Genomic DNA, 23,384 nt, shown 5'->3' on the forward strand with positions numbered 1-23,384 from the left:
AGTGGGCACCACACTCTGCCATGGCAGGATCCTCTGGTGATGCCCACTGTGTGACACTAAGGAGGGAAGGGAGACAAGAACCAAGCTGTAGAACGCCAGGTGAGTCTCTTGGGAAGGACAGAGGTAGTGTAGGACCTGGGTGAGCTGTGCCACTGTCCTGTATGTGTGGGGGCCATGGTGAAATCAGTGTGGGTTGGAGGTAAGGACAGCATCAGGATCCCCAGGTCTAGAGACCATACATGGGCAGTGCAGATGGCTGCGGAGGAGAAAGGGGTCCCTGAAGGAGATGTCCTCCACCCGAGGCTGTGTGTACTCAAGCACAGTGCCAGCTGCCAGCCTCAATGGTGAGGCTTCAGGGTGCGCGCCTCATGGTTCTGTGTTTCCTGAGCTGTTGGGAAGGCCCAATGACCCTGGAGAATCCAGGTTGATGCTGCAGGGGTCTGCAGTTCTGGGAAGCGAAGAAAGACCACACCCTTCTCATTTCTCAGAGACCCAGGGAAGGCCCTGCTGACTTAGCAACAAGTCTTTCAGAGGTCAGCTCTGAGAAGTCATAGAAACCAGGAGTCTTCGGCAACCAGCACAGGCATCCATCTTGTGGCCCAAGATGGCTGCCTGGGGGCAAGTCATTGAATCTGTATCCCATCCAATAGGAGGGTAAAGGGCAAATAGGGATTTCCTTCCTATCTGGGAGCTGCCCACATTCAATTTGGTCTGGTTTGATTTTGGGGTGTTGTGTGTTCTGCTGTCTCATAAACACTAGGCAGGTACTCCCTGCTGACTGTACCCTAGCTCATATGTCACTCATTCCCAGGGACCAAGAACAAGTCAAGCCACATGCAGTTGCAAGGGAGGCCAGTACAGGTAGTCTGGGGTCTGGATCGTTGCCTCCTAACTGAAAGCTTTGGGTTCTTATTATTATTATTATCTGTAAGCTGTAGGTTTGCACTTAGCATCTGCATAGGGGGTCAGGGCTCTACATTCTTTCCCTAAGCCTCAGTCTCCTCATCTATGAAATGGGTTAGCTGAAAACCAGGGCATCTGAGCTCATTCTGTTTAGCCTGTGACTATCCCATGAAGCCTTCCTCATGGGGTCTTCTAGGAGGGGCAAGGTCAAATGCTATGTAAACTGTGTATCCTAGGGGCTGGGAATTCTGTCACATAGTCTGTATGTCTGTTGAGTGACTGACTTAAGCAAAATGAAAGAGGACTAGTTGACTCTCTAGAAAAAAATCTTTTTCTTCTGCTATTTTCCTTTTAACATTCCTAGCTGACTTGTGTCCCAGATCCCAGGCATGGGTGCCATGTGAGGGCCCTGGGCCTCATGCTGACCCTCAGGCCAGCCTGGCAGGCTGTGGCTGACTTTGAGTCCTTGGAAACTCTGAGCCCCTCCTTAGGCAGGAGGGTGGCTGCATCAGCTGTAGTTAGATGGTGAGTCCCAGGGCAGCCTGGGCTACTGAGAGAATGTGTCCCTGTGGAACGTGTGATCTGTGGGTGCATCTGGAAAAGTCACTGTCACCTCAGTGTCTGGGCTACTCCAGGGCACATGGCCTTTTGGGTGGGGTTCCCCTGAAGTGGCCAACACCTGCCCTGCCCACCTGCCTGCCTCCCCACCTCCACTGGCTCACACCTGCATTCCAGTCAGAGCCTAGGAGGCCCCGAAAATGCAATGGGTGGCCTTCCTGGAGCTGAGAACTTGTTTGATTTGCCATCAACTGGATGATGCTCAGCTGCTGGTCTGTGTGCGTCTTGATAAGAGCTTTCCTGGCAAATACATCTTATTCAGGGGCAGTGCCTGAGGCCTGAGTCACAGGGTGGAACAGAGTCCTCCCTAGGATAGCATTCCAGAGAACAGGAAAGGATTTCAGAGGAACAGCCCTCAAGGCCTTTGTACACCTCTCATTTCTGTGGTCTGAGACCCCTGATCTCCACCCCGTGCCCTTCTGGATCCATCTGTGACAGTCACACCTGCCACCCTTGCCGAGGGCGCTGTCTTCTGACCTTTTGTTTCTTCATTTTTCTTTAGACTCTTCTTGTCATGTGTTTATTCTTCCTCTCCCTCTGAAAAAATGCAGTGACCTTTTTCTCTTTCATTCTTGGGGACAGGACACAGAGTCTGGGACATCTCTGAGCTCCCCCCTTGAACAGAACCTTTCAGAGCCTGTGCTCTGGTCCATTGAGTCCACATTTTGCTTGGATTCCAGGCAGGTCAGCACGGGTGGAAGAGCCTTGATTTAAAGTCTCCTGCAAAGCAGAATGTGAGAGCATGGAAGGAAAGAGGCTACAGCAAAGTTCTGAAAGGAAGACAGCCCAGCACCCTCAGGGGACTGTGGGCTTAGTATTGAGAAATGAGGCAGGGGGATTGTTGTGAGTTCTAGGCCAGCCTGGGCTACAGAGTGAGACTCTGTCTCCAAAACCAAAAAGAAAACAGAGAAAAGAAAGAAAATGAAAGAAAGGCTCAAAAGAAAATCACTTGGCTCCACCTGTAAACCAGCTCCAGCCCCTGCTACCTAGCCCACCCCCCACCTGGTCTCTGCTCTCTGTGACACCTTGATGAGGAGACTACATGGATGTCCCTTGGTGCAGGCACTATTGTGGGTGTCCTTTTTCCATATGAGGAAACTGAGGCAGGGGAAAAACAAGCTCTGGTCTAGGATGTCAGGGTTGGTCAGAGGTGGGCCTGAGTGCTTTTGACACTGACACTTCACAGAAGGACCACCCCTGGCTGACGTGGGGATCTGAGTACCTCCCCAACCCTGCCCCATGAGTGTCCCACGCTCAGCAGGAAGAGGGAAGCAGGGATCTCTCTGTAGTTTGAGACCCTATGGCTCAGCTAGGCAGATGAAGATGCTGGTTCAAGGGCAAGCTCTACCCAGCCCAGAATCCCCAGAGAGCAGAGAGGACAGAAACAAGCTAGAGGGGTGGGCAGAGGTCCAGGGAGGGCTGTAACCCAAGAAATAAGTGTCCCACACAGTGAGGCAGCCACCATTGGTTCTGGTCAGTGCAGACTAACCTGTCTCCATAGTCCCATTTGGCAGCCCCTGAGGTAGGTATTCCCTTGGCCACACCTGAATCATGTGACCACACTAGTTGCCAGGGAGACAGAGCAACAGGCTACTTTCCTCATCCTGAAGCAGGTACCCTGCAGAGAAGATGGAATGGGGATTCTGGACAAGACAAGTGACCTGTTCCTGCAGGGTGTCCCCTGATAATGACAGACTCCTGCACAATTGCTGGTAGTCATACACAGTCTTGCAAAGGCTTGGGATCCTCCTAGCATAGACCCTCAGGGTGACAGGGTCCCACAGGGTTCTCCTCCCCCTTAATAAAGGGAATAGAAATATGAAACTTCTAGAGATTTTCCCCTTGAAATGTCTGGGACAGTGATTCTGGGACCCATGCCCTCTTGGATGAGTCCCCCTGGTGTGGAGACTGAAGCTAGCACAATGTACCCAGGGAGGTGACACCTGCTGGGTGGTGGTCCTTGAATTCTCTGGGCATTTGTCACAAGTTGCATGCCTGGCAGGGAGGAAGAAGAGGTGAGATTGAAGGGAAACAGGGATTCATCCTTCATTTGTAAGGCTTGGCGTTATGGCTGGGACAGAATGCCTACAGGTTGTGTTGTGAGGGATTTCCTCAACTCCACAGTCTTGCTCTCTGCCCAGGCTGGGCAAGGCCAGCCCTGGTGGATGGTGAGATGTTAAATTGTCCTCTGACCTCCACCGCACTGCACTCTCCCATACAACAATAATAAACATTTAAAATTTAAAAATGACCATTCAGGGCTAAGAAGATGCCTGACTGATTAAGAGTCCTTTCTGCTCTTGTAAAGAACCTGGCTTCTGCTCCCAGCACACACATGGTACCTCATAACAACTTTAACTCAAGTTATAGGGATCAGACATCCTCTTCTGGTCTCCATGAGTGCTGCATACAACTGCCACCCACACATACATGCACATACACGTACATAAAAAATTTTAAAATCTCTAAATATTTTTTAAAATGACCCTTGCTGGGTAGACTGTGTCCTCATCCAACATCCACAGCACTGCAGTGCGTGGCTGTATTAGGATAAAACGGGGTACCTGGATGTCCCCCAAGCCACACAATGGGTCCTAACATGAACAGGGATCAGGACACAGACACAGAAGAGTCAGTGAGGAAACATCGTTTATGACACAGGAGAGAGGGCTTGTGAGAAGGTCCCTCTCACATCTCCCCCATCTGATTTCAAATCTGCAGGACAGGAGACGGTGGATGGTTGCTGTTAAAGACCCCAACTGTGACACTAGCCATGGTGGTTGCAGCTGACTCTCTGGTCTCTGGATGATAAGAAGGCAGCTGTTGTGCTGGGTCACCTGGGCCTGGCCAGCAAGGTGTTTCACTGGGAGCCTCAAGGAGAGGGGCTCGGACTGAGAATCCTGCTCATGTCACTCATGCTAGGGAGTGACAAAGTCTAGGCAATAGTTAGTGGTCCTCAGCTGTTCCTGTTGATCCCTGCTGGTCCCCAGTGGTCCCCAGTGGTCTCCAGTAGTTCTCAGTGGTCCCCACTCACTAGTTTCTCTGAACACAGGGATGCATCTATTGGAACAGGTAGAGTACACTCAGCTGGCCAAGACTGTTATCATAGCTGTCAAAGTTAAGGCCAGAATCCAATGTTGATGGAGTCCAGGATGTTACCTGACAAGTCAAAGCCCCCAGCATGGTGACCATTTATTTAAGTGGAGTTCTGAGAGCCCAGGAGTAGCTGACCAAACTTCTGTTTGTCAATCCTGGAGCCATTCCAACCTCTGCCAGCAAAGACCTCAGAAGCAGCAAACTGCTTGCCCCAGCTACGGCTGTCTCTTTAGACCATATTTCATGGTGGTAGCACATTGGACCGCCCAGCGCCAACCTCAGCCAACTGTGCCCAGCCATGGGCCAGAGTACCCAGTTTTCTGCTGCCCTGATAAGAGATGGCTATAAGTCAACATACCCATGCAAGGACTTGGGGGCACAAGTGGACCTTTTAAGGTAGAAATAGACATATCACCCAGCCAGGACAACTCAAGTTAGTGGCTCCCACCCTTGCAGGGGTGACCTTGAGGTCTGAGTGTGGGCCAAAGCCCAGCCCAATCTCCAGGTGAGATCTGAAGTCATAATCTGCCTCAGCCCCTCTAGGGTGGCTTGGGGACACACTTCACTCTCTGCTGCTGCTTCTTCTTCTTTTTTTGTTTTGTTTATCAAGACAGGATTCAATCTCTGCTTCTTAAGGACAAAGAAACCTCCTCCCCCGCAGGGCTGTCCCCGGAGGCCTCGTGGGCAGTGTGTCCACTCAGATCCCTTTGGAGATACCTGAGGAGCAGTTCCGGCCCTCTCTCTCTCAAGTTTCCTCCTCCTCTGGGAAGCTGACCTAGCCCTGGAAAGTAGGGCTTTGTGAACGTGGCCCCCAGAGCCCTGTCATTTGCAAGTGGTGGCTGAAAGGGACTGGGAAGATGTTCCAAAGGGACATACAAGGAGGAGACTGGGAGCAGCCTTTGGGAGAGGAGGCTGAGCCACAGGGCCTTTGTGTCCCTGAGGGCAGCCTGACCCCAGGAATCGTTACAGTCCAAACCCACATTAAAGGAGGGAGAGGTGGCACGTGGGACACACTTGGGACAGACCGCTCCCTTCTACCAAGAACTCGGTGACTTTGGGCTTTGCCTTCTGTTCTTGGAAGGGGTATCTGAGGCCACCCCAGGGGCCGTCTCCCCAAGGCTACTCCTTGGATCAGATGACCACGGGACTGTTTCCAGTGGCCAAGTCCATCCCAAGGCCCCGCTGGGAATAGTAGATATACAGATTGTGACCTCTCCACTGTCTTATTTTAAACACTCACAACTCACTCTTTCCCCTAGAGGCATACTCCACTAACTCTCAAAGGAACCTGAGGTCCCTTGGGCCATGGCACAGCCTGTGGTCTTTGGAGGCTCCCCATCCACACCCCCAATCTGCCACTGGAGACTCACCGGTGTTGCCTTCCATCGGTGGTATTTGCTCTTTGCGAAGGCAACCTGTTTTCTCCAATGGCATATTGAGGGCAAATATTTGCTTTATTAATTACAGTTCATTTAACTCCAAAAACTCAAGTGGGGTGGGCAGATTCTACAGTTAGATGTTCCCCAGTACCAGGACATGCCTGGTGGACTACGTTCCACTCTAACAATGGGTAAACAAGCTAAAGGTTAAGGGCAGAACAGAGTGCCCAGGTGCAAGCTATGACAGGACAGTATTTCGCCCTCTTGTTTCTAGAACCTTCTTTCCACCACTCCTGGAAGCCATGTGTGGTCACTGGTGTGTGTTCTCCACCCCTAAATGCCAGAGAGAAATGGTGCAAGGTGGTTATTCAGTGCCACAGAGAAAGTTCTGGAATTGAGCAGAACTTTCTAGAATAGTTGGGCCTGGGATTGGATACAGGGTCTGCACTTACTCACTGCGTGGGTCCTGGCATAGTCTTCTTCTTCTTCTCTACGTGTCATGTTCCAAAGCAGCAATGGGAACAGTCATTTAGACATCACGTGGCTGGGACTGTGGGTAAAAATCATACGGTGGAGTTGAGACTGGCTATGTTGTTTGCCTGGGCTTCTGAACCTCAGGCATCTCCTTGCTTTTTCTCTCTAGAGTTTATGCTGGTGTGGACTCACTACATAGGTTTATAAACTTTGTCTTTAAAAAAAAAAAAAAAAAACCAGGGCATAGTAGCATTTGCCTTTAATCCCTCAGCTCTTGGAAGGCAGAGGCGGGAGGATCTTTGTGAGTTTGAGGCCATCCTAGTCTAAAAATTGAGTTCTGGGACAGCCAAGACTACAGAGTAAGACCGTGTGTCAACAAAACAAAACAAAACAAAACAAAAGAAAACAAAACAAAAAATCAGCCAGGTATGGTGGTGAAAATCTTTAATCCCAGCACTCAGGAGCTCTGACTCTGAGTTTGAGCTAGCCTGGTCTACAAAACAAGCCTTGGGATAGCCAGGGCTACATAGAGAGACCTTGTCTTAAAAACAACTGTCAGACAAAAGGGCCAGAAAGACCAGAAAAGGTCTGTTTGCTGTGCTTAGATCAACCCTGGGTGCTCACATGTGCCTGCCATCCCTGCATGGGGATGGGCAGAGACAGGATGGTGGGGACGCCTTGGCCAAATGGAGATTGAAAATTAAACTGAAAAGGAATGAGGAAGGCACTCAACGTCAGCCTGTGGCCTCCACTCAGGTCCCTCTCCCTCTCCCTCTCCCTCCCTCTTCTCTCCCTCCTTCTCTCTCTCTCTCTCTCTCTCTCTCCTTCTCTCTCTCTCTCTCTCTCTCTCTCTCTCTCTCTCTCTCTCTCTCTCTCCCTCTCTCTCTCGGCTTTTCAGGGTTTCTCTGTGTAGCTCTGTTTGTCCTGGAACTCACTCTGTAGACCAGGCTGGCCTTGAACTCACTCTGTAGACCTGGCTGGCCTTGAACTCAGAAATCTGCGTGTGCCACCACTGCCCTGCTGCCTCCATCTCTCAAGTGCTGGAATTACAGCTATACACCGGCACATCCAAACCTGTCCCACCCCTGCTATCCTCCTCTGAGTGTCAGTCTCCCAGCCGGTGGTATCAGTGGCCTAACCCACAACAGATGCTCACAAAGCCAGACTTTCCTTGGGGGAGAGAAGAATGTATTAATGATGTTGGCCCAGACTGTGTGAACAACATCAGGGATGGGGGAATGAGATGGCTTGGTGTCCTTTGTTTTACCTAAGGGACATAAAAGCTTCAGGAAACCTAAAGTTTCAGGAAAGGTTGCAGGGAGAATCTGGAGGGGAATGGAAAGAAAGGGACTGTGGCTAGTCCTTATCCCCTTTGAACAAGGGAATCCATTTTCACATAGCAAATTGAGTCTTTAATGAGCCTGGACATCTCTTAAATACTCCGTTGGGAAGTTTATATTAAGAGTGAAATGTGTTTGAATTAGCCTTTGTCCCACTGCCTAGGTTCAGATGGGTCACAAGCATAGCACAGAGATGCTTCATTTCTCAAACTCGGTGTCAGCGAGCCCTGAGCGCTTAGATCCACATCTGGTTGCCCTCAGCAAGCTGCTAGAGTCTCAGACCCTGAACAGTGTCCTTTTCGCTCAGCTTCCAATGACACTGAAGTCTCTAATGATAATGAAGTGAGAGTTCAAAGACAGCCACAGGGAGCTCAGAGGGGATCCAAGGAGTCACCTGTGAAGTGAGGCATTTTCTCACTCTTGCAGCCGCCATCCAGTCCTGCTAGCTCCAGCCTCTAATACGCACCAGGGCTTGGCCTTATGGTTAGATGCGACCTTAAGTGTGACTGTGGGCAAAGAAGCTAGGGGCCTTGATATGCCTCCTGGGAGGGCTGAGCTTGTCCCATCTGGGTCCAGGGCATCACTGGCAAAGTCTATTTTAAGCTGTGCCAAACCCATGAGCTGTGTTCTGGCCACAGCCTCACAGAGCCCTGCCTCCTCCCTCCCTCTCTCTCCACCTCACCAAAAAGGGAAACCATTTTCCATAATGACACGCTGGGCTCTCTGATTACTGTATTCCATAATGATGGCTGTGTGTTCCAATGACAGGCACGTCACCTCCCTGCTCAGTCTGCTCACCCTCCTTGCTGCTGGTATAAATACCTCCCCCAACGTACACAGGCTGGGGAGGCCCCTCGATGCAGAGGGTCACCACCCCAGGCCTTCTTGGGATGTGGGGAGGACATTCCTCTTAGGGGTCACTCTATCTGTGAGGGCCACATGGGCAGCCCCACCTTTGCCTAACCTGTCAAGGCTTCCATATGACTCCATTGGCTAACACAGCAGTTGAGAGCCATGTTTGAAAAGGGTGCTGTTCCAGGTGTTTGCTGTCATGTCTCTAACATGATATGCCTGTGAAGTTTGGAGCAGTGGCCAGGACAGTTTTGCATAGATTGCACATAGCTAAGGGATTTACATGGCTATGACATAAATTAGAAGCAAGATAACGACAAGGAGAAAGAAAGAAAACCTGGCTTCAGTCTGAATGAATCAACCTCTATTAAAGACTCCTTATCATACTTCTGATAATAATAGTTTTTTTAAAAAATGTGTATTTTAAAACCTGGCTCAGTAGACAATAGCCAGCCCTGGCCCCCGAAGGTAAACAGTGAGGGGGTAAAAATAGTACCAGCAAGTGTTTACATTTTTGTCCCCCTGAGTCTTTTTGGTTTACAGTTCATCATTTCAAGGATAAGAATTCTAGAATTTTCTGTGTATTTATACAACGGAGCTATTGCTGTGCACCACGTTAGTGATCAGACCCTTCCAAGAAAAACCAGTTTTATCTTGACTCCCACACATTGGTCAGATGGATCATGGCTGACTGTGGGAGGGAACCAGGGCAGCCCCTGGCTCCATGTGGCCTCCTAGGCAGACACCAGGTACCAACATACCCCAGGGGTGGGGGTGGGGGCTTCTTAAGGCTCCCAGGAAGAGGAAAAGTCCCAACCTAACTCCAAATGTCTCAGGTCAGACTCACCGAGGCAAGGTCAGGAAAAACAAAACAAAACAGAGCTTGCTTGGCTGTGGATGGTTCTCTGTGGTTCATCCACTAGAGTCTTTTCCATTCAGAGTAGTGTGCATAGGGTCCAAGCCCCCCCTCCTGCCTCCCTCCTGTCTGCCACCACCCCCCAGACTTGGCAGGGGGAGGAGCCATAGCTCATGGCCCTAGCTGAGAGCCCCTTCCCTGTGAGAGTGCAGTGGGGGTCACACAGTGTCTAGGACCTGTCTCCATCAAGGTCCAACCAAAGCGTTAGTGGAGAGTCAACTTGGCAGAGGATCCAGGGTCCTTAGAACTCTGTTGTCAACACCATCCTAATTCACCTCCCCTGGGGGTTTACAAGAAGAGTAAAATGACTCCCCCCCCTCCCAAAAGTTGAGACTGGACTCAGATCCACCTACCCCTCCCCAACCAACAGATTAATGTTTTGTTTATGGCCCCTCTGTCCCACAATTTATGATAGTTATTTAGAAATGTCACACAAGAGGCACCTCCTCTGAGCTGTGGGGCGCTCAAAGTGCCCATCCACAGAGCCTCCCAGAGAGCAGGGTCTCTGGATCCCTGCCCAGACAGAGCCTGCGCAGCAGCAGGGGCCCAGGACAAGCAAGCAGCCAGAGGCTCAAAGCTCTTGGCTAAATCGTCTTTGCTTCAGTTAGGGAGAATCCCCACGTTTCCTTCCACCCGGGGTTGTTCTCAACTATCCAGAGCCTTAAATTCTGCACAGGTGGGGTTTACCCTAAAAGGTACCCTAAACTCCCTGGATTTTGTCCAGAGGGTGATGGGTCACATCTATAATCCCCATATTTGAGAGATGAAAGCAGGAGGATTGTGGCTAATTTGAGGCCAGCCACAGCAACATAGCAAGACCCTGTCTCCAAATCCTTCCACCTTCCCTCTCCATGTATGTAAAATAAAAATCAAATAGCGAGTGTGATGAACACCTTGATCCCAGAACTGGGAAGACAGAGGCAGGTGGATCTCCGTGAATTCTAGGGCAGCTAGAATTCATCAAAGTGAGACCCTGACTAAAAATAAAATAAAACAACACTCCCACCCCACCCCCATCACCGTACTGACATTAGCCTTTTCGTCTCTTCCCACAAACTGGCAGAGTGGTCGCCCAGGGTCCTGCGGATTGGAGGCGGGGCTGGGCCACCCTGTGAGCCTCCCCTGTCCAAGGCTGCGCCCCGGGGCCAGGCTGGAGTTGGGGGCACCTCCCATATAGTGGGGGGCGGGAACAGGGCGGGGCGAGGGCGCGGCTGCAGGTGACCCCGTGACCCCCGGGGCGGAGAGCCGGGGGACCCCAGGACCAAAGCGCCGGGGGCGGAGCAGCGCGGTGCAGGCAGCTGGGCTCAGCCTTCCTCCCGCCTCTGCTTGCCGGTCCCTGTGCTGGACCCAGGGCGTCCGGAGCGAACACATCATGCAGGACACGCAGGACAGCGACATCGGCCTGGAGGGCCTGACCCGAGAGGGAGCCTCTGCGGACCGAGAGTGCCAGCGGGGACCGGAAACAATCGTGCACGAGGCACAGGACGCAGGAACCCCCAACTCAGGTGGTAGGACCTTCCCTGAGCCGCTCTGCAGGAGAGCGAAGGGACTTGGGTGGAGGTTGCAGGGGACACGGACGAACAGATAGACAGACAGACAGACAGAGAGACATAGTCAGTTGCTGCGCGTGGGTGTGGTGGGGGTTAGTAGTGCTCTCTCGAGGGAACCTGGCATCCCTAGAGGGAGTCTGCACGCATCCTGGAAGGACCCTGTTAGACCCCCCAAGAGGGACCTTGCCTGTCCCCTGGAGGAACCTAGGCCACCTGGTTTCAGACTCCCTCGGAGGCATCCCCAGCTCGGAGACATCTACTGCTCCTGGCAGATGTGAGTCTTCGGATGTTTTTACAGGCACTATTAATACTCTTAATATTTCCGCGCTGTTGTGGAGATTTATTTGGGAAGTAAAGTAACTCTGATGACTCGAAGTCATAACGGAAACTGCTGGAGGAGCAGGGAGACAGATGAGGCCGGGAAGCCGGAGGGGAGGGGGAGTCCTGGCCACTAAGTCGTCACCTTGGGTATTTTTATATGAATATTTTTCAAATAAATGACCCAGGAAACGTTGCCTGCATGTTATCCTCCCAGTTCAGAGGCTATTGAATAAACCCGGAGTGTGGTAGCCGAGGACGTGCACTTGGTCCCACAGTTTGAGTGTGCTGGGGCTGAGCCCTGGGAAGGACGCTCGCTCTCTGCCATCAAGCTGCTTCTCAGCCCCCCGTCCTGTCTCCACTTAGACTCCCATGAAGCAACTTATCCCCACGTGTTCTGTTCCAAAGGACCCAATTTGGCTTCTTTAGCATCAAATTAAGGCGGCGGCGGCGGTGGGGCACACCAATACCAGGGCAAGATCCAGGGCTTCTGCCAAGGCTGGTGCTGGGTGGCCAGACCACTCTATCTCCCTCCCCCTCCAGCTCATATTTCTGTCCTTTTTGCAGCCAAGCAAAAATGCCGGTGCTGGGCTGGTGGTTCTGGGCAAGCATCTCACTGGGTGCTGGGCACTGGAAGCAGGATTGTGGGTGTTAATCCTCTGACAACTAGATATCATGGGACATGGCCTTTCCCACTCCACACACTGGGAAACTGAGGTCTCACAGAAGAGAGAGTGGTACCACCTGGGTGTGGCTATTGTGTGGTTCCCCTGACCCCATCTCAGGCAGAGTCTAAAACCATAGAGCTAAGACCTGACAAGGGAGCCTTGTCCAAGCCCGTGCCTGCCAATCATTGTGGTAGGGAGGCCTGGGCTCTGCTCGCTTCCTGGACTTAAGCCAAGTAGGTCTCAGGTGTGGGCATCCCGGTTTCTGTCTGCAATAGGTTGGGTAGAACAGGTTCTGGATGGGCATGGGGGCAGGATGACCACCACATTTGTAGAGGGAATCCCTCTGGTCCACCACTCTGCATCTCAACCTTTATTCTGGCCATGTGCTGGGCAAGCGTTTGTCTCTCTGCCATCCTGGGCATCACCAGAGACAGGGATAAGATCCTAGGACTGATGGACCAGCTTTAATGTCTGGGTTTACATGGGCGCATGGTCCCAACCCACAGGCATGCAGAGATAAATGCTGGACATGTATGAGAGTGGGAACAGCTTGGGATAGAATCAGTGATCTGAAGCTGATACCATGTACTGGTACGGACTGCAAGGGAGCCTCAAACTGCAGGATAGACAGATCAAGGTTGCTCCGTGGTCGAGGTTTGAGCCTCTGAGGTGACAACCTATCGCAGTGCAGTTGTGGAGGGCAGGGTGAGCAGGAATGGAGACTCCCCAGCTGGCCTTGGCTCTGACCCCCGGTTGCTGCCATGCCTGCTCTGCAACTTATCTTCAAAGCCTGGAGTATCGTGAGGGTGGGCTCCAGCTTGTCACCTGCCTCTCGTCCCCTGGTCTCTTCCCAGTGAGTGAGGACTGTCCTACTAGCCATCTCATTCTCATTCTTCTGAGGGAGGATGCAAGTTATGCAGGGGGAATATGAATTGTGATTGTAGTCGGGGCACCAGGGTTTGAGGATCTGACAAAGACAGAAAGGATGGAGCAGGGGGATCCGGACGTCCCAGGGGGGCCACTTGAGCTGTGTGTGTATCAGGGGGAAGATAGGTCAGAAGGCTGGAGCTGTGGAGTTAGCAGAGGCTCTGCAGTGTTTCACTCTGCTGTGCAGATGTGCATGATGCTGATGGTGAGGGGCACAGGATAGTGGGCAGGTGTACCCTGAAAGCAGAGCCTGGGACATGGGCACAGGTGTGTGTGTGTGTGTGTGTGTGTGTGTAAGCATGGGTGTGAGAATGTATATGCATGCATGCATGCATGCATGGGAGTGTGTATGTATATAAGAGAAAGTATGTGTTTATGAGTGTGCATACATGTGTGCATGCGTGTGTGTGTGTGTGTGTGTGTGTGTGTGTGTGAGAGAGAGAGAGAGAGAGAGAGAGAGAGAGAGAGAGAGAGAGAATGTATGTGCAAACGTGTGTGAGTGTATTGTGTCTGTAGTGGGTCTAGATTCACTAGATTCAGGGCTGGGCAGCTGCAAAGTGGAGGTTATAAGGACTGAACTTTGATGGGATGGAGGTAGAGTGGGGCCCATCCTTTGGTTATTTTTGTCAAATGGAGATACACTATATAAGATTTTTTACAACTGTTACAAGTTCTCTCCTGCCATCAAACCTAGCCATGTGTCTTAGTTAGGGTTTCCATTTCTGTGAAAAGACACCATGACCAAGGCAACTCTTCTAAAGGCAAACATTTAACTGGACTTGGCTTACAGTTTCAGAGGTTAGTCCATTCTCATCATGGTAGGAAACATGGCAGCATCCAGGCAGACATGATGCTGGAGAAGGAGCTGAGAGTTGTGCCTCTTGTTCTGAAGGCGACCAGGAAAAGACTCAGCAACCTAAGGCAGCTAGGAGAAGGGTCTCCAAGCCCAACCCCAGTGTAACACACTTCCTCCAACAAGACCACACCTCTCCTAATAGCACCACTCCCTGGGCCAGGCATATGCAAATCACCACACCCTCTGTCTGCTCTCACTCCAGTACTCTGTTATCAGGCATAGAATGTGTTTTCTTTCCCAGCCCAAGGAAGAGTGATTCTCCCACCAGTCTATGACCCTGTCCCGAGTCCCACATGCGTCAAAGACAAAGGCAACCATCATTGTTTGTGTAGCCTGTTCTCAGAATGCCTCCTTGTTTCTTTTGTTGATGGCAGAGTGGTACTCCACTGTACCAAATGTTTTACCCAGCCACCACACAACAGCCAGTGGCCCAGGGAGTAGATACCCGGTGTGTTTTCACCTTGGAGCTGTCTGCAACAATGCCATAACAGAGAACTCCAGACGATGCTACCCAAGAGCCTGCCCTCGGTTCTTTAGTGTACTGACCTAAGTGAAACTGCTAGATCTGAGAGCTTTGCCACCTTTAACTTGAAAGCAGTGTCATTACTGGGCTGAGAGATGGCGCAGCAGTTAAGAGCAAGTGCTGCTCATGCAGAAGACCCAAGTTCAGGTCCTAGCACCCACATCAGGTGGCTTCAGAAGGATCAGATACGCCTCACCCCCTTAGGCACCGGCACTCATAGGCACACAACCCACGTGGACACACAGGTTGTGGAGGGTATGTTCTGTGTGTGTGTTGGGGGGGGGGAAATGCATATCGCCTTGCAGGTGTGAAAAACAGAGGACAATTTTGTGGGGTTAATTTTCTTTTTCTACCTTGATGTGTGGGATCTGGGGCTCAAACTCAGGTTGCCAGGCTAGTGTGGCAAGAGCCGTCACCTCCTGAGCTATCTTGCTGGCCCTCATTCATTTTCTACAGCCACCTCCTCATTTTATATTCCTGTTAGGATGGCGCAAGGGTTCCAACATCTCAACAACAACATTTGGCATTTATATAACTTTATTTGTTTGAGACAGTATCTCACTGTATAGACCTGGCTGTCCAGGAACTCACTCCGTAGATCAGGCTGGCCTTAAATTCACAAAGATGACTATGCCTCTACCTCTCAAGTGCTGGAATTAAAGGGCTGTGCCACCATATATATGCTTATAAGGTTTTTTTTTCCTTAGATGAAGACTCATGTACCCAAGGCTAGCCTCAAACTTCTTATGTAGCCAAAGATGACCATGGACTCCGATCCTCTTGTCTCTACCCTCTAAGTGCCAGATCACAGGCCTATGCCACCTCTCCTAGCTTATCTTTGTTTTATTTTATTTTCTTCTTTTAAAGCACAGCAATCCTGAAGGGTATGGTGTGGTCTTGCTTTGAGTTTGCCTAGTGGCTGGTTGCCCTAAGCTATCTGTGACCCATCAGCCTTCTATGGAAGAAGGTCTCCCAAAGGACAGTGGCTTACTTCTAATTACTTCTAAATGTTTTGTCTTCTTGTTCTTCTAGCTGTGGATCGTTCTAGAGTCTGGATATCAACCCTTATCAATTGTGTGGTTTGCAAATATTTACAGATTATGTCTTCCCCTTCTCCGTTAATACCCTGTGAAACACAGAAATCAATTTTCATGGTGTTTAGTTCAGTGCCTCTCTCTCCCCCTCTCTCCCTCTCTCCCTCTCTCCCTCTCTCCTTCTTTCCCTCTCTCCCTCTCCCCCTCTTTCTTCTTCCCCTTTCCTCCTATACCCTCTCTCCTTCTCTTTGTTCTCTCTCTCTCTCTCTCTCTCTCTCTCTCTCTCTCTCTCTCTCTCTCTTTCTCTCTCTCTCTGTGATGTCATCAGGAGCAGCAAGGTATGGCATCAGCTCTAAGAACCTACTGATTATTGCAAGGTCACAGATGCATCCCAGTCGCAAGAGTTTTGTGGGTTTTGTCTTATATTTAGATCATTGATCCAGGTTGAGTTAATGTTTATATATGGGTTATGGAAAGGACTCAGTTAGTATCATCTTTCCTGTGTGACTATCTAGTCTTCGAGGCATTATCTGTCAGAGGTGCCACCCTTTGGGGCTTGCTTTTGAGCACATTACCAACAGTAACAGTCACCAAAGTGACCTTCAGCTTCTAATGACATGTGCAGTTTATTAGCCTGGGACTCTAGGTGCTCTGTGGACACGTCCCAGGAGGCCAGAGACAGTGAAGTGTGGCCCCGCCTTCTTCTGCTGTGAGGAGGCTGGTGCAGACAGCACCCCTGCAAAGTCTTATTCCCCAGTCTCCAGGCGACCTCCAGATGTGGGCAGAACCTGTGCCCTGTGGATATGACAGGTTTCCCTACTGTACTATAGTGGAGTAGAGAAAACTGTCTTTCATCTCTGTTGATACATACAAAATTTCACTATCAACAAATAGACATGGTGGGGCACAGGGTAGCCAACTTCTCAGTAGTAGGGCATGGAATAGCATCCCTGTCAGGAGCAGCAAGGTATGGGCTAGCCACCTTGTCAGGAGCAAGGTATGGGCTAGCCACTTTCTCGGGAGGAACATGGTATGGGTTAGCCACCCTGTCAGGAGCAAGATATGGGCTAGTCACCCTGTCAGGAGCAAAGTGTAGGCTAGCCACCTCCTCAGGAGCAGCAGGGTATGGGCTAGTCACCCTGTCAGGAGCTGGGTATGGGCTAACTACCCTGTCAGGAGCAAGGTATGGGCTAGTCACCCTGTCAGGAGCTGGGTATGGGCTAACCACCCTGTCAGGAGCAAGGTATGGGCTAGCCACCCTGTCAGGAGCAAGGTATGGGCTAACCACCCTGTCAGGAGCAAGGTATGGGCTAACCACCCTGTCAGGAGCAAGGTATGGGCTAGCCACCCTGTCAGGAATAAAGTGTAGGCTAGCCACCTCCTTGGGAGCAGCAGGGTGTGGGCTAGTCACCCTGTCAGGAGCTGGGTATGGGCCAACCACCCTGTCAGGAGCAAGGTATGGGCTAGCCACCCTGTCAGGAGCTGGGTATGGCATAGTAGTCACCCTGTCAGGAGCTGGGTATGGGCTAGCCACCCTGTCAGGAGCTGGGTATGGGCTAGCCACCCTGTCAGGAGCTGGGTATGGCATAGTAGTCACCCTGTCAGGAGCTGGGTATGGGCTAGCCACCCTGTCAGGAGCTGGGTATGGCATAGTAGTCACCCTGTCAGGAGCTGGGTATGGCATAGTAGTCACCCTGTCAGGAGCTGGGTATGGCATAGTAGCCACCCTGTCAGGAGCTGGGTATGGGATAGCCACCCTGTCAGGAGCAAGGTGTGGGGTATCACAGTTCTGCTCTCCATGTTTAGTCCATGGTTTATATATTATGCCAAGGCTGAGTCTACCCAGCAGACTAGTGCCCCCTCATCCCCAGCTACTACACGGGAGTGATGAGAGTCAAAGTCTATCCCCTCCCATTAGATCATGTGGCGAAGTGGCACTCAGTTATTTCTTCCTGTTATGTTGGCCTCTCTGGCTAGACTTGGACCACTGGTGTCTGGACCAGTATCTCACTCTATTTTCTAGTGCTAGCACAGGGCCTGTTTCATGGCAATGTTTAAAGGATGTCAGATAGATAGATGGTTGGAAAGATAGACAGATGGATGAGTAGTGGGTAGGTAATGGCTGCTGGCTCATAGCTGACTGGCTCACTGACAAGACAATGTACATATGGATGGATGATGCATGGTTGGTTAGTGGATAGGTAAATATGGATAGATGAATAGTGCGTACATGGGTAAATGATGGATGAGTAGTGAGAGAGTAGATGGGTGGATGGGTAGTGAGAAAGTGATGATGGAAGGAAGAGTAGTGAGTGGATGTATGGATGGATGTGGGTGAATGAATGGATGGGTAGATGGATGTGTGGATGTGTGGATGGATGTGGGTGGATGGATTCATGGATCCATCCATTCATGGAAGAATGCGTGGATAGATGGATGGATAGTTGGGTGGATGGATGCATGGATGGGTAGATGGATGGATGGATAGATGGATGGATGGATGCATGGATGGGTGGATGAATAGATCGGTGGATGGGTGGATAGATGGATGGATGCATGGATGGATGGATAGATGGATGGATGCATGGATGCATGGATGGATGGATGAATGGACAGACAGATGTGTTGATGGATGGGTGGATGGATTAGTGGATGGATGAGGGATAATTGGTAGTAAAGAATAAAAGGCTGGATGGGAAATGTGTGAGTGGATGGATGAGTTACAGACGAATGGGTGAGTGGATGATGGATGACTGACAGATGGTCAGGTAGAGGAGCAGGTGGCTGGAAGCTGCTCTTCCTGCCTTACAAGCCCTTTCTCATCTTAGAACCCTTCAGCGCTCAATTGTCAAGTTCTTAATCTTTGGAGTCATTTGATAATCATGAGTCTGTCTTCAGTCAGGGTCTCATTGTTGGCTCCTAGAGAGCAAGGAATGTATTCCAATTCACACAACTAACATTTGTCTATAGATGCTCTGGGGAGCCCCTGCCTAGCCTGATTCATGGAGGCTTGGATGCAGAGAGGTGAGGCCAGGGGTGAGGGAAGTCTGGAATTTATCTTGGGCTCCAGATCTGGGGTCATTGGCTTTGGGGGAAATGAAAGTTTTCTGTGATTATCTGGCTGCTGCAGGGAACCACACCCAGAAGGCAGCGCTCCCCGTGGCCTCCTATCTCTCCCCAGCACCCAGCATTGTTCACCACTCCGCCTCCATCGGGCCTTGGCCTTTGGTGCCAGGCACACGTGACAGTTTTCATGCTGTGTAATGAATTGCTGAACGCCTTTCCAACCTTCAGAGATCCATTTGATGGTGGTCACGTGGCTATTAGGCAGACAAATTACTAGTTTTGTGTGTTTGTCAGTGGGTGGGCTGGTGTGTGTGTGTGTGTGTGTGTGTGCCCAGGAGCTGGCTCTCCAGTGTTTCCTTTCTTCCGGTATCAGCTCATGGGGGGACATTCACTCTCTCTGAGCCTTTCCCCACAGCTCCACTGGGCTCAGGGTTTCCCTCGCACAGCCCAAGCCACAGAACCCCCACGCACCAGGATCCCACCCCAGCAAGCCAACAGCTGTGTACCTATCTGCAGCTCTGCTAGGCCCTGGGCATGGCGTGCAAACACCGCCTCCGCACCTGACTTTAAACCTTTCACTTTTCACACCCAGGAACAGATTCTGCACACACGTCCCCTGTGGTTCCTAGAGATTTTAAAACTTGTTCAGTGCGGAAGTCTCTGAAGGAAACAGAGATGTTTATCCACTGTTGGCATGGCCATCAGAGAACAGATGACATAGGTCACCATTATTGCGATGCTTCTTGGGAGATGAAGAAGCAGGACTGGGGGTAGGCACAGCACAGGGACCAGGCTGTGTGGCTCCTCCTTGCAGACTCAGTGCAGTAACTCTAGCCTGGGCTCAGAGGACCCCTTCCCTGAAGGACAGAGTGATCTTCAGACTCTTCCTAAGGCAGCTCATGAAAGGGTGGGTGGCTGGGTTCTCTTTCCATGGTTCATGCCCCCACTTTCAGCCAGGTACCTTTCTATACGCCCTTCAGCTCTGTCTGCTACACGCTCATGTCAATGCCAGCTATTGCTTGGCCCCATCTGCCCTAGCCCGTCACTGAAGTGACAGGAGGGAAGATGTCAAACAGAAGCAAGATGGCTCCACCCCTGGCCTTTTCACGGGTCCTGTCCTGCAGGAGAGTACTCCTGTGTCTTCACTGCCTTCCTGAAGCTCCTATCCTCTGCATCCAGCCTTCCCTGGACCCGCCACAGCCTGCCCCTCCCCGCAGTCTCTGTACATCAGTTCCCCTCCCACCTCCTCCAGGAGCTCCTCCTTCTGCTCTGTGGTCCATCCCCTCTCAGGTTCTCTCTGGTGCAGAGTGGCCACTGACTTCGGCACCAGTCTCCTCTCCACAAGCACAGACAGGGCTGCTCTATGTCATTCTTGTGAACACTGTGCCTATATGGCTGCCCCCAGCAAGGACAAGTTTCAAAATACAGGGTGGGCCTTTAACCTCTTATGCCAAAGCTGGCGGAGACCCTAACAGGCATTGCCCAGGGGGCTCAGGAAGCCCTGCATGGGGCTGTACATCTCAGAAGAACTCCTTCGGTTATTGTTTTTTGTTTTTTGTTTTTGGTTTCTTCGGTTATTTTTGTTTTTTTGTTTTTTGTTTTTTTGGATATTTTTTTTTTTTTTTTTTTTTTTTTTTTTTTTTGAGACAGGGTTTCTCTGTATAACCCTGGCTGTCCTGGAACTCACTCTGTAGACCAGGCTGGCCTCGGACTCAGAAATTCACCTGCCTCTGCCTCCCAGAGTGCTGGGATTACAGGCATGTACCACTGCCCGGCTAGAAGACCTCCTTCGTAACTAAGCCACTGTTTTGTTCTTTCCTTGTGATAGATGGTAAGAAAGTGGCATTTCATGACACATTTTCCATTTGGATATTGGTCTGTTATTGAACGGTGTACACTTTTCCCTCTGATGTGTGGGTGAGAGGACTGGGCAGAGAGATTAATGCATAGATAGATGGATAGATGAGAGAATGGATGAATAGATGGGTGGATAGGTGAACAGGTTGACGGTGAGATAGATGAGCAGGTGGTGGCAGTATGGGGAGATAAGCAGATGGGTTGAGTGGGGAGATGGGTAAGTGGGTGGGAATAGCAGGGTAGATGGATGGAGGGATGAGGTGGATGCGTAGATGGAGGGACGGGTAGATGGATGGATGGAGGGATGAGGGTGGATGCGTAGATGGAGGGGGTAGAGTGTTGGAGAGATTAGTGGATGAAATGGATGACTGCATAAGTGGATAAATGGGTAGATAATACATCAAAATAATTTGATAGATGGATGGATAGATGGATAGATAAGTGGATGATGGATAGATGAATAGATGATGGATAGATAGGCAGATGGGGATGCATGGATTAGCAAATGGATGTGTGAATAGATAGGTTACATGGATGAGTAGATGGGGAGGTGGGTAGGGGAGAGATGGGTAGGTGAATGTGGATGGCTGGAGAAATTGAGTGTAATGTATGGTCTCTATAGGCCTAGACATATGCAGATGGAGCCATCTCATTCATACCCGGAGCAAAATCTCGCACCAGCTCCTGTGTCAAATGCAAATGAGAAAACAGAGGTTGAGACTGGTTTGTGGTTTTGTGGTGACAGCACCCCTCAGAGTGCTTCCGTGCCTGTGGGTGTTCTTGTTTGTTTTCTGTTTCGTCTTTTTCCTCCCCAATGACTCTACATTTATGGAATTACTGCAAAGGCAATTCAGGAAGTCCTCATGCCCCCACACCCAGGTCGGCATCTCACACTAGTCGCAGCCCATTGTTGACACTGACGCCTGATTGTTTCAGGAGACTGGAGGTGTGTTTTCATACATGTCCCTCTGGCTCGTTATTTCCCAGAGGCCCAGGGCACATTTACTCAGCCTGAGCTCTTGGAGTTCTGTTGACATGATGGTGTCTCGGGCAACTGTGAATGTCAGCTGGTCAGACGTGGGTAGACAATCCATTAGCAGGACCTTCTCCACATGATTGGCCTGAGACTGTAGGTTTGGGAAAGGGACAGAAATGAAGTGCCATCTCATGCCATCAAGCTGAGGACACATGCTGTCAGAATGGTTCATTTCAGTCAGTGTTGACATGGTTAGATGGCTGAGGTGTCACCAGGCTTCATTGCAAAGTTTTTGTCTATATTTTATCATTTTACATAGCAGAAAATTTCAGATCTCTCCCCCCACACACACACTTCCTGACCCCTGTGGCAGGGATAGAACCCACAGCCTCAGATACTCCAGGCCTCAAATACCTCAGGTACTCTGCTGCTGAATCACACCCCAGTCTCTCGCTGGAGGCTTCTAGCTAGAGGCTCTGCTACTGAATGAGTCTCCCATTGTAGGAGTCTAGGTAGGTGCTCTGCCACGGGGCCACTCCCCAAACCCCTCACTGTGGGAAGCTAGTTAGGACTCTACCACTGACATACTCCCTAGCCCCTGTAGAATCGACGTAGAAGCCAGGTTTTCATAGCCACACCCTTGTGCTGCTGACAACTCATTGGGTATACAGATTAAACAGTATCTGATTAAGAAAAAAATCAAGCCAGGCAGTGGTGGTGCATCCCTTTAATTTCAGCACACGAGAGGCGGAGGCAGGTGGATCTCTGTGAATTGGAGTCCAGTCTGGTCTACAGAGCGAGTTCCTGGACAGCCAGAACTACACCTTGTCTTGGAGGAAAAAAAAGAAAAAAAAAAAGAAAGAAAGAAAGAAAATCTACTTCAGACTCTCCCTTGGGCAAAGCTCCACAGAGCTCTATCGACCTCAGAAGATATCCTAAATTCCCATGGAGGCTTCCCAACTCCCATCTCAAAAAGAGAAATAGTTAAACATGTCATTGGTTTTAGCAGTAATTATTGGAATAGGCACATCTCTACCTTAAGAGAGCCAGAGAATGTTCTGGAACTTCTACAGAGATCCCTAAATAAGTAGCCCTATTTGAGCAACTGGGGTATGGTTCAGTGGCAGTACTCTTGCTTAGAACCCACCAGCAAGTACCCCCAGGGTCAGGAGCTTGGTGACAGAGGTGAAACTAGAGTTTAAAGGGTTGGCTCTGAATCCAGTGGGTGTGCGCTCTCTCTTCCTCTTGCTCTTTCTCTTTCTCCCTCCCCCTCCTCTCCCTCCCTTCCTCCCTTCCTTCCTTCTCCCCCCTCTTCCTCTCCCTCTCTTTCTCTCCCTTCTCTCCTTTACTCCAAATGGGAACTGTGTAGAGTGTGAGTGGCAGTCCTTAAATACCCCCAAGGAAGACTGGAGATCAGCCTCTGAAACAGCCCTGGCCATCTCTCCCATCTCACAGCTCAGTAGCCAGAGGCCACACTTCAGTCTTTGGCGGAAGTGCACAGAGCACCTTGGGCATGGCGATGTCAGGTGGGATATTAGCTACCTGCTGAAGGGCCCAGGTCCCTGAGACCTCAGCGGGACAGTGAGTTCCCCGGAGACATCTTGGAACAGCTGCTCCCTGGGGGTGGGAGTCAACACATGTGATACAGCTGTGCTTTAGTTCTGGTACTTTGGAAGGCAGACATTGTGGTGAGACCTATGTCCACATAGCCAGGAGGAGAGCAGGGCAGTGTCCCCGGAGCAGACTCCAGGCTGGATCCTATCACACAATCATGCCTAGACTTAAAAATGACATTGTCTAAGGCCTAAGAGAGGGCCTCAGTGGTCCAGAGTCCGTGCTGCCCTTGCAGAGGAAACACGCTCATTCCCAGACCCCACACAGTGGCTCATGATGGCCTGTAACTCCAGCTTTAGTGAATCAGATGTTCTCTTCTGGTTCCCACAGGCTCCTGAAGACACATAGCCACATAAACTCACACACACACACACACACACACACACATGTTTTTAAAATTGTCTTTACCTTTCTTTA

The 23,384-nt window shown here is 50.7% G+C and overlaps 1 protein-coding gene across 4 annotated transcripts in view; it reads left to right on the forward strand.

The window, feature by feature from the left end:
- The first annotated feature begins 10,873 nt into the window (after positions 1-10,873).
- Positions 10,874-23,384, forward strand: part of Ano1 (anoctamin 1) — a 153,252-nt gene continuing 140,741 nt past the window's right edge. Inside the window, exon 1 of one of the 4 annotated variants that reach the window (XM_052194265.1) lies at positions 10,874-11,083. In XM_052194265.1, coding sequence (XP_052050225.1) covers positions 10,951-11,083 — 133 coding nt within the window. In that variant the 5' untranslated portion in view covers positions 10,874-10,950. The remainder of the gene's footprint in view (positions 11,084-23,384) is intronic. The other 3 variants (XM_052194270.1, XM_052194276.1, XM_052194282.1) reach the window with 3 other exon arrangements.

The sequence above is a fragment of the Apodemus sylvaticus genome, chromosome 1 (assembly GCF_947179515.1).
Source record: "Apodemus sylvaticus chromosome 1, mApoSyl1.1, whole genome shotgun sequence".
In the NCBI taxonomy this organism is placed as follows: Eukaryota; Metazoa; Chordata; class Mammalia; order Rodentia; family Muridae; genus Apodemus; species Apodemus sylvaticus.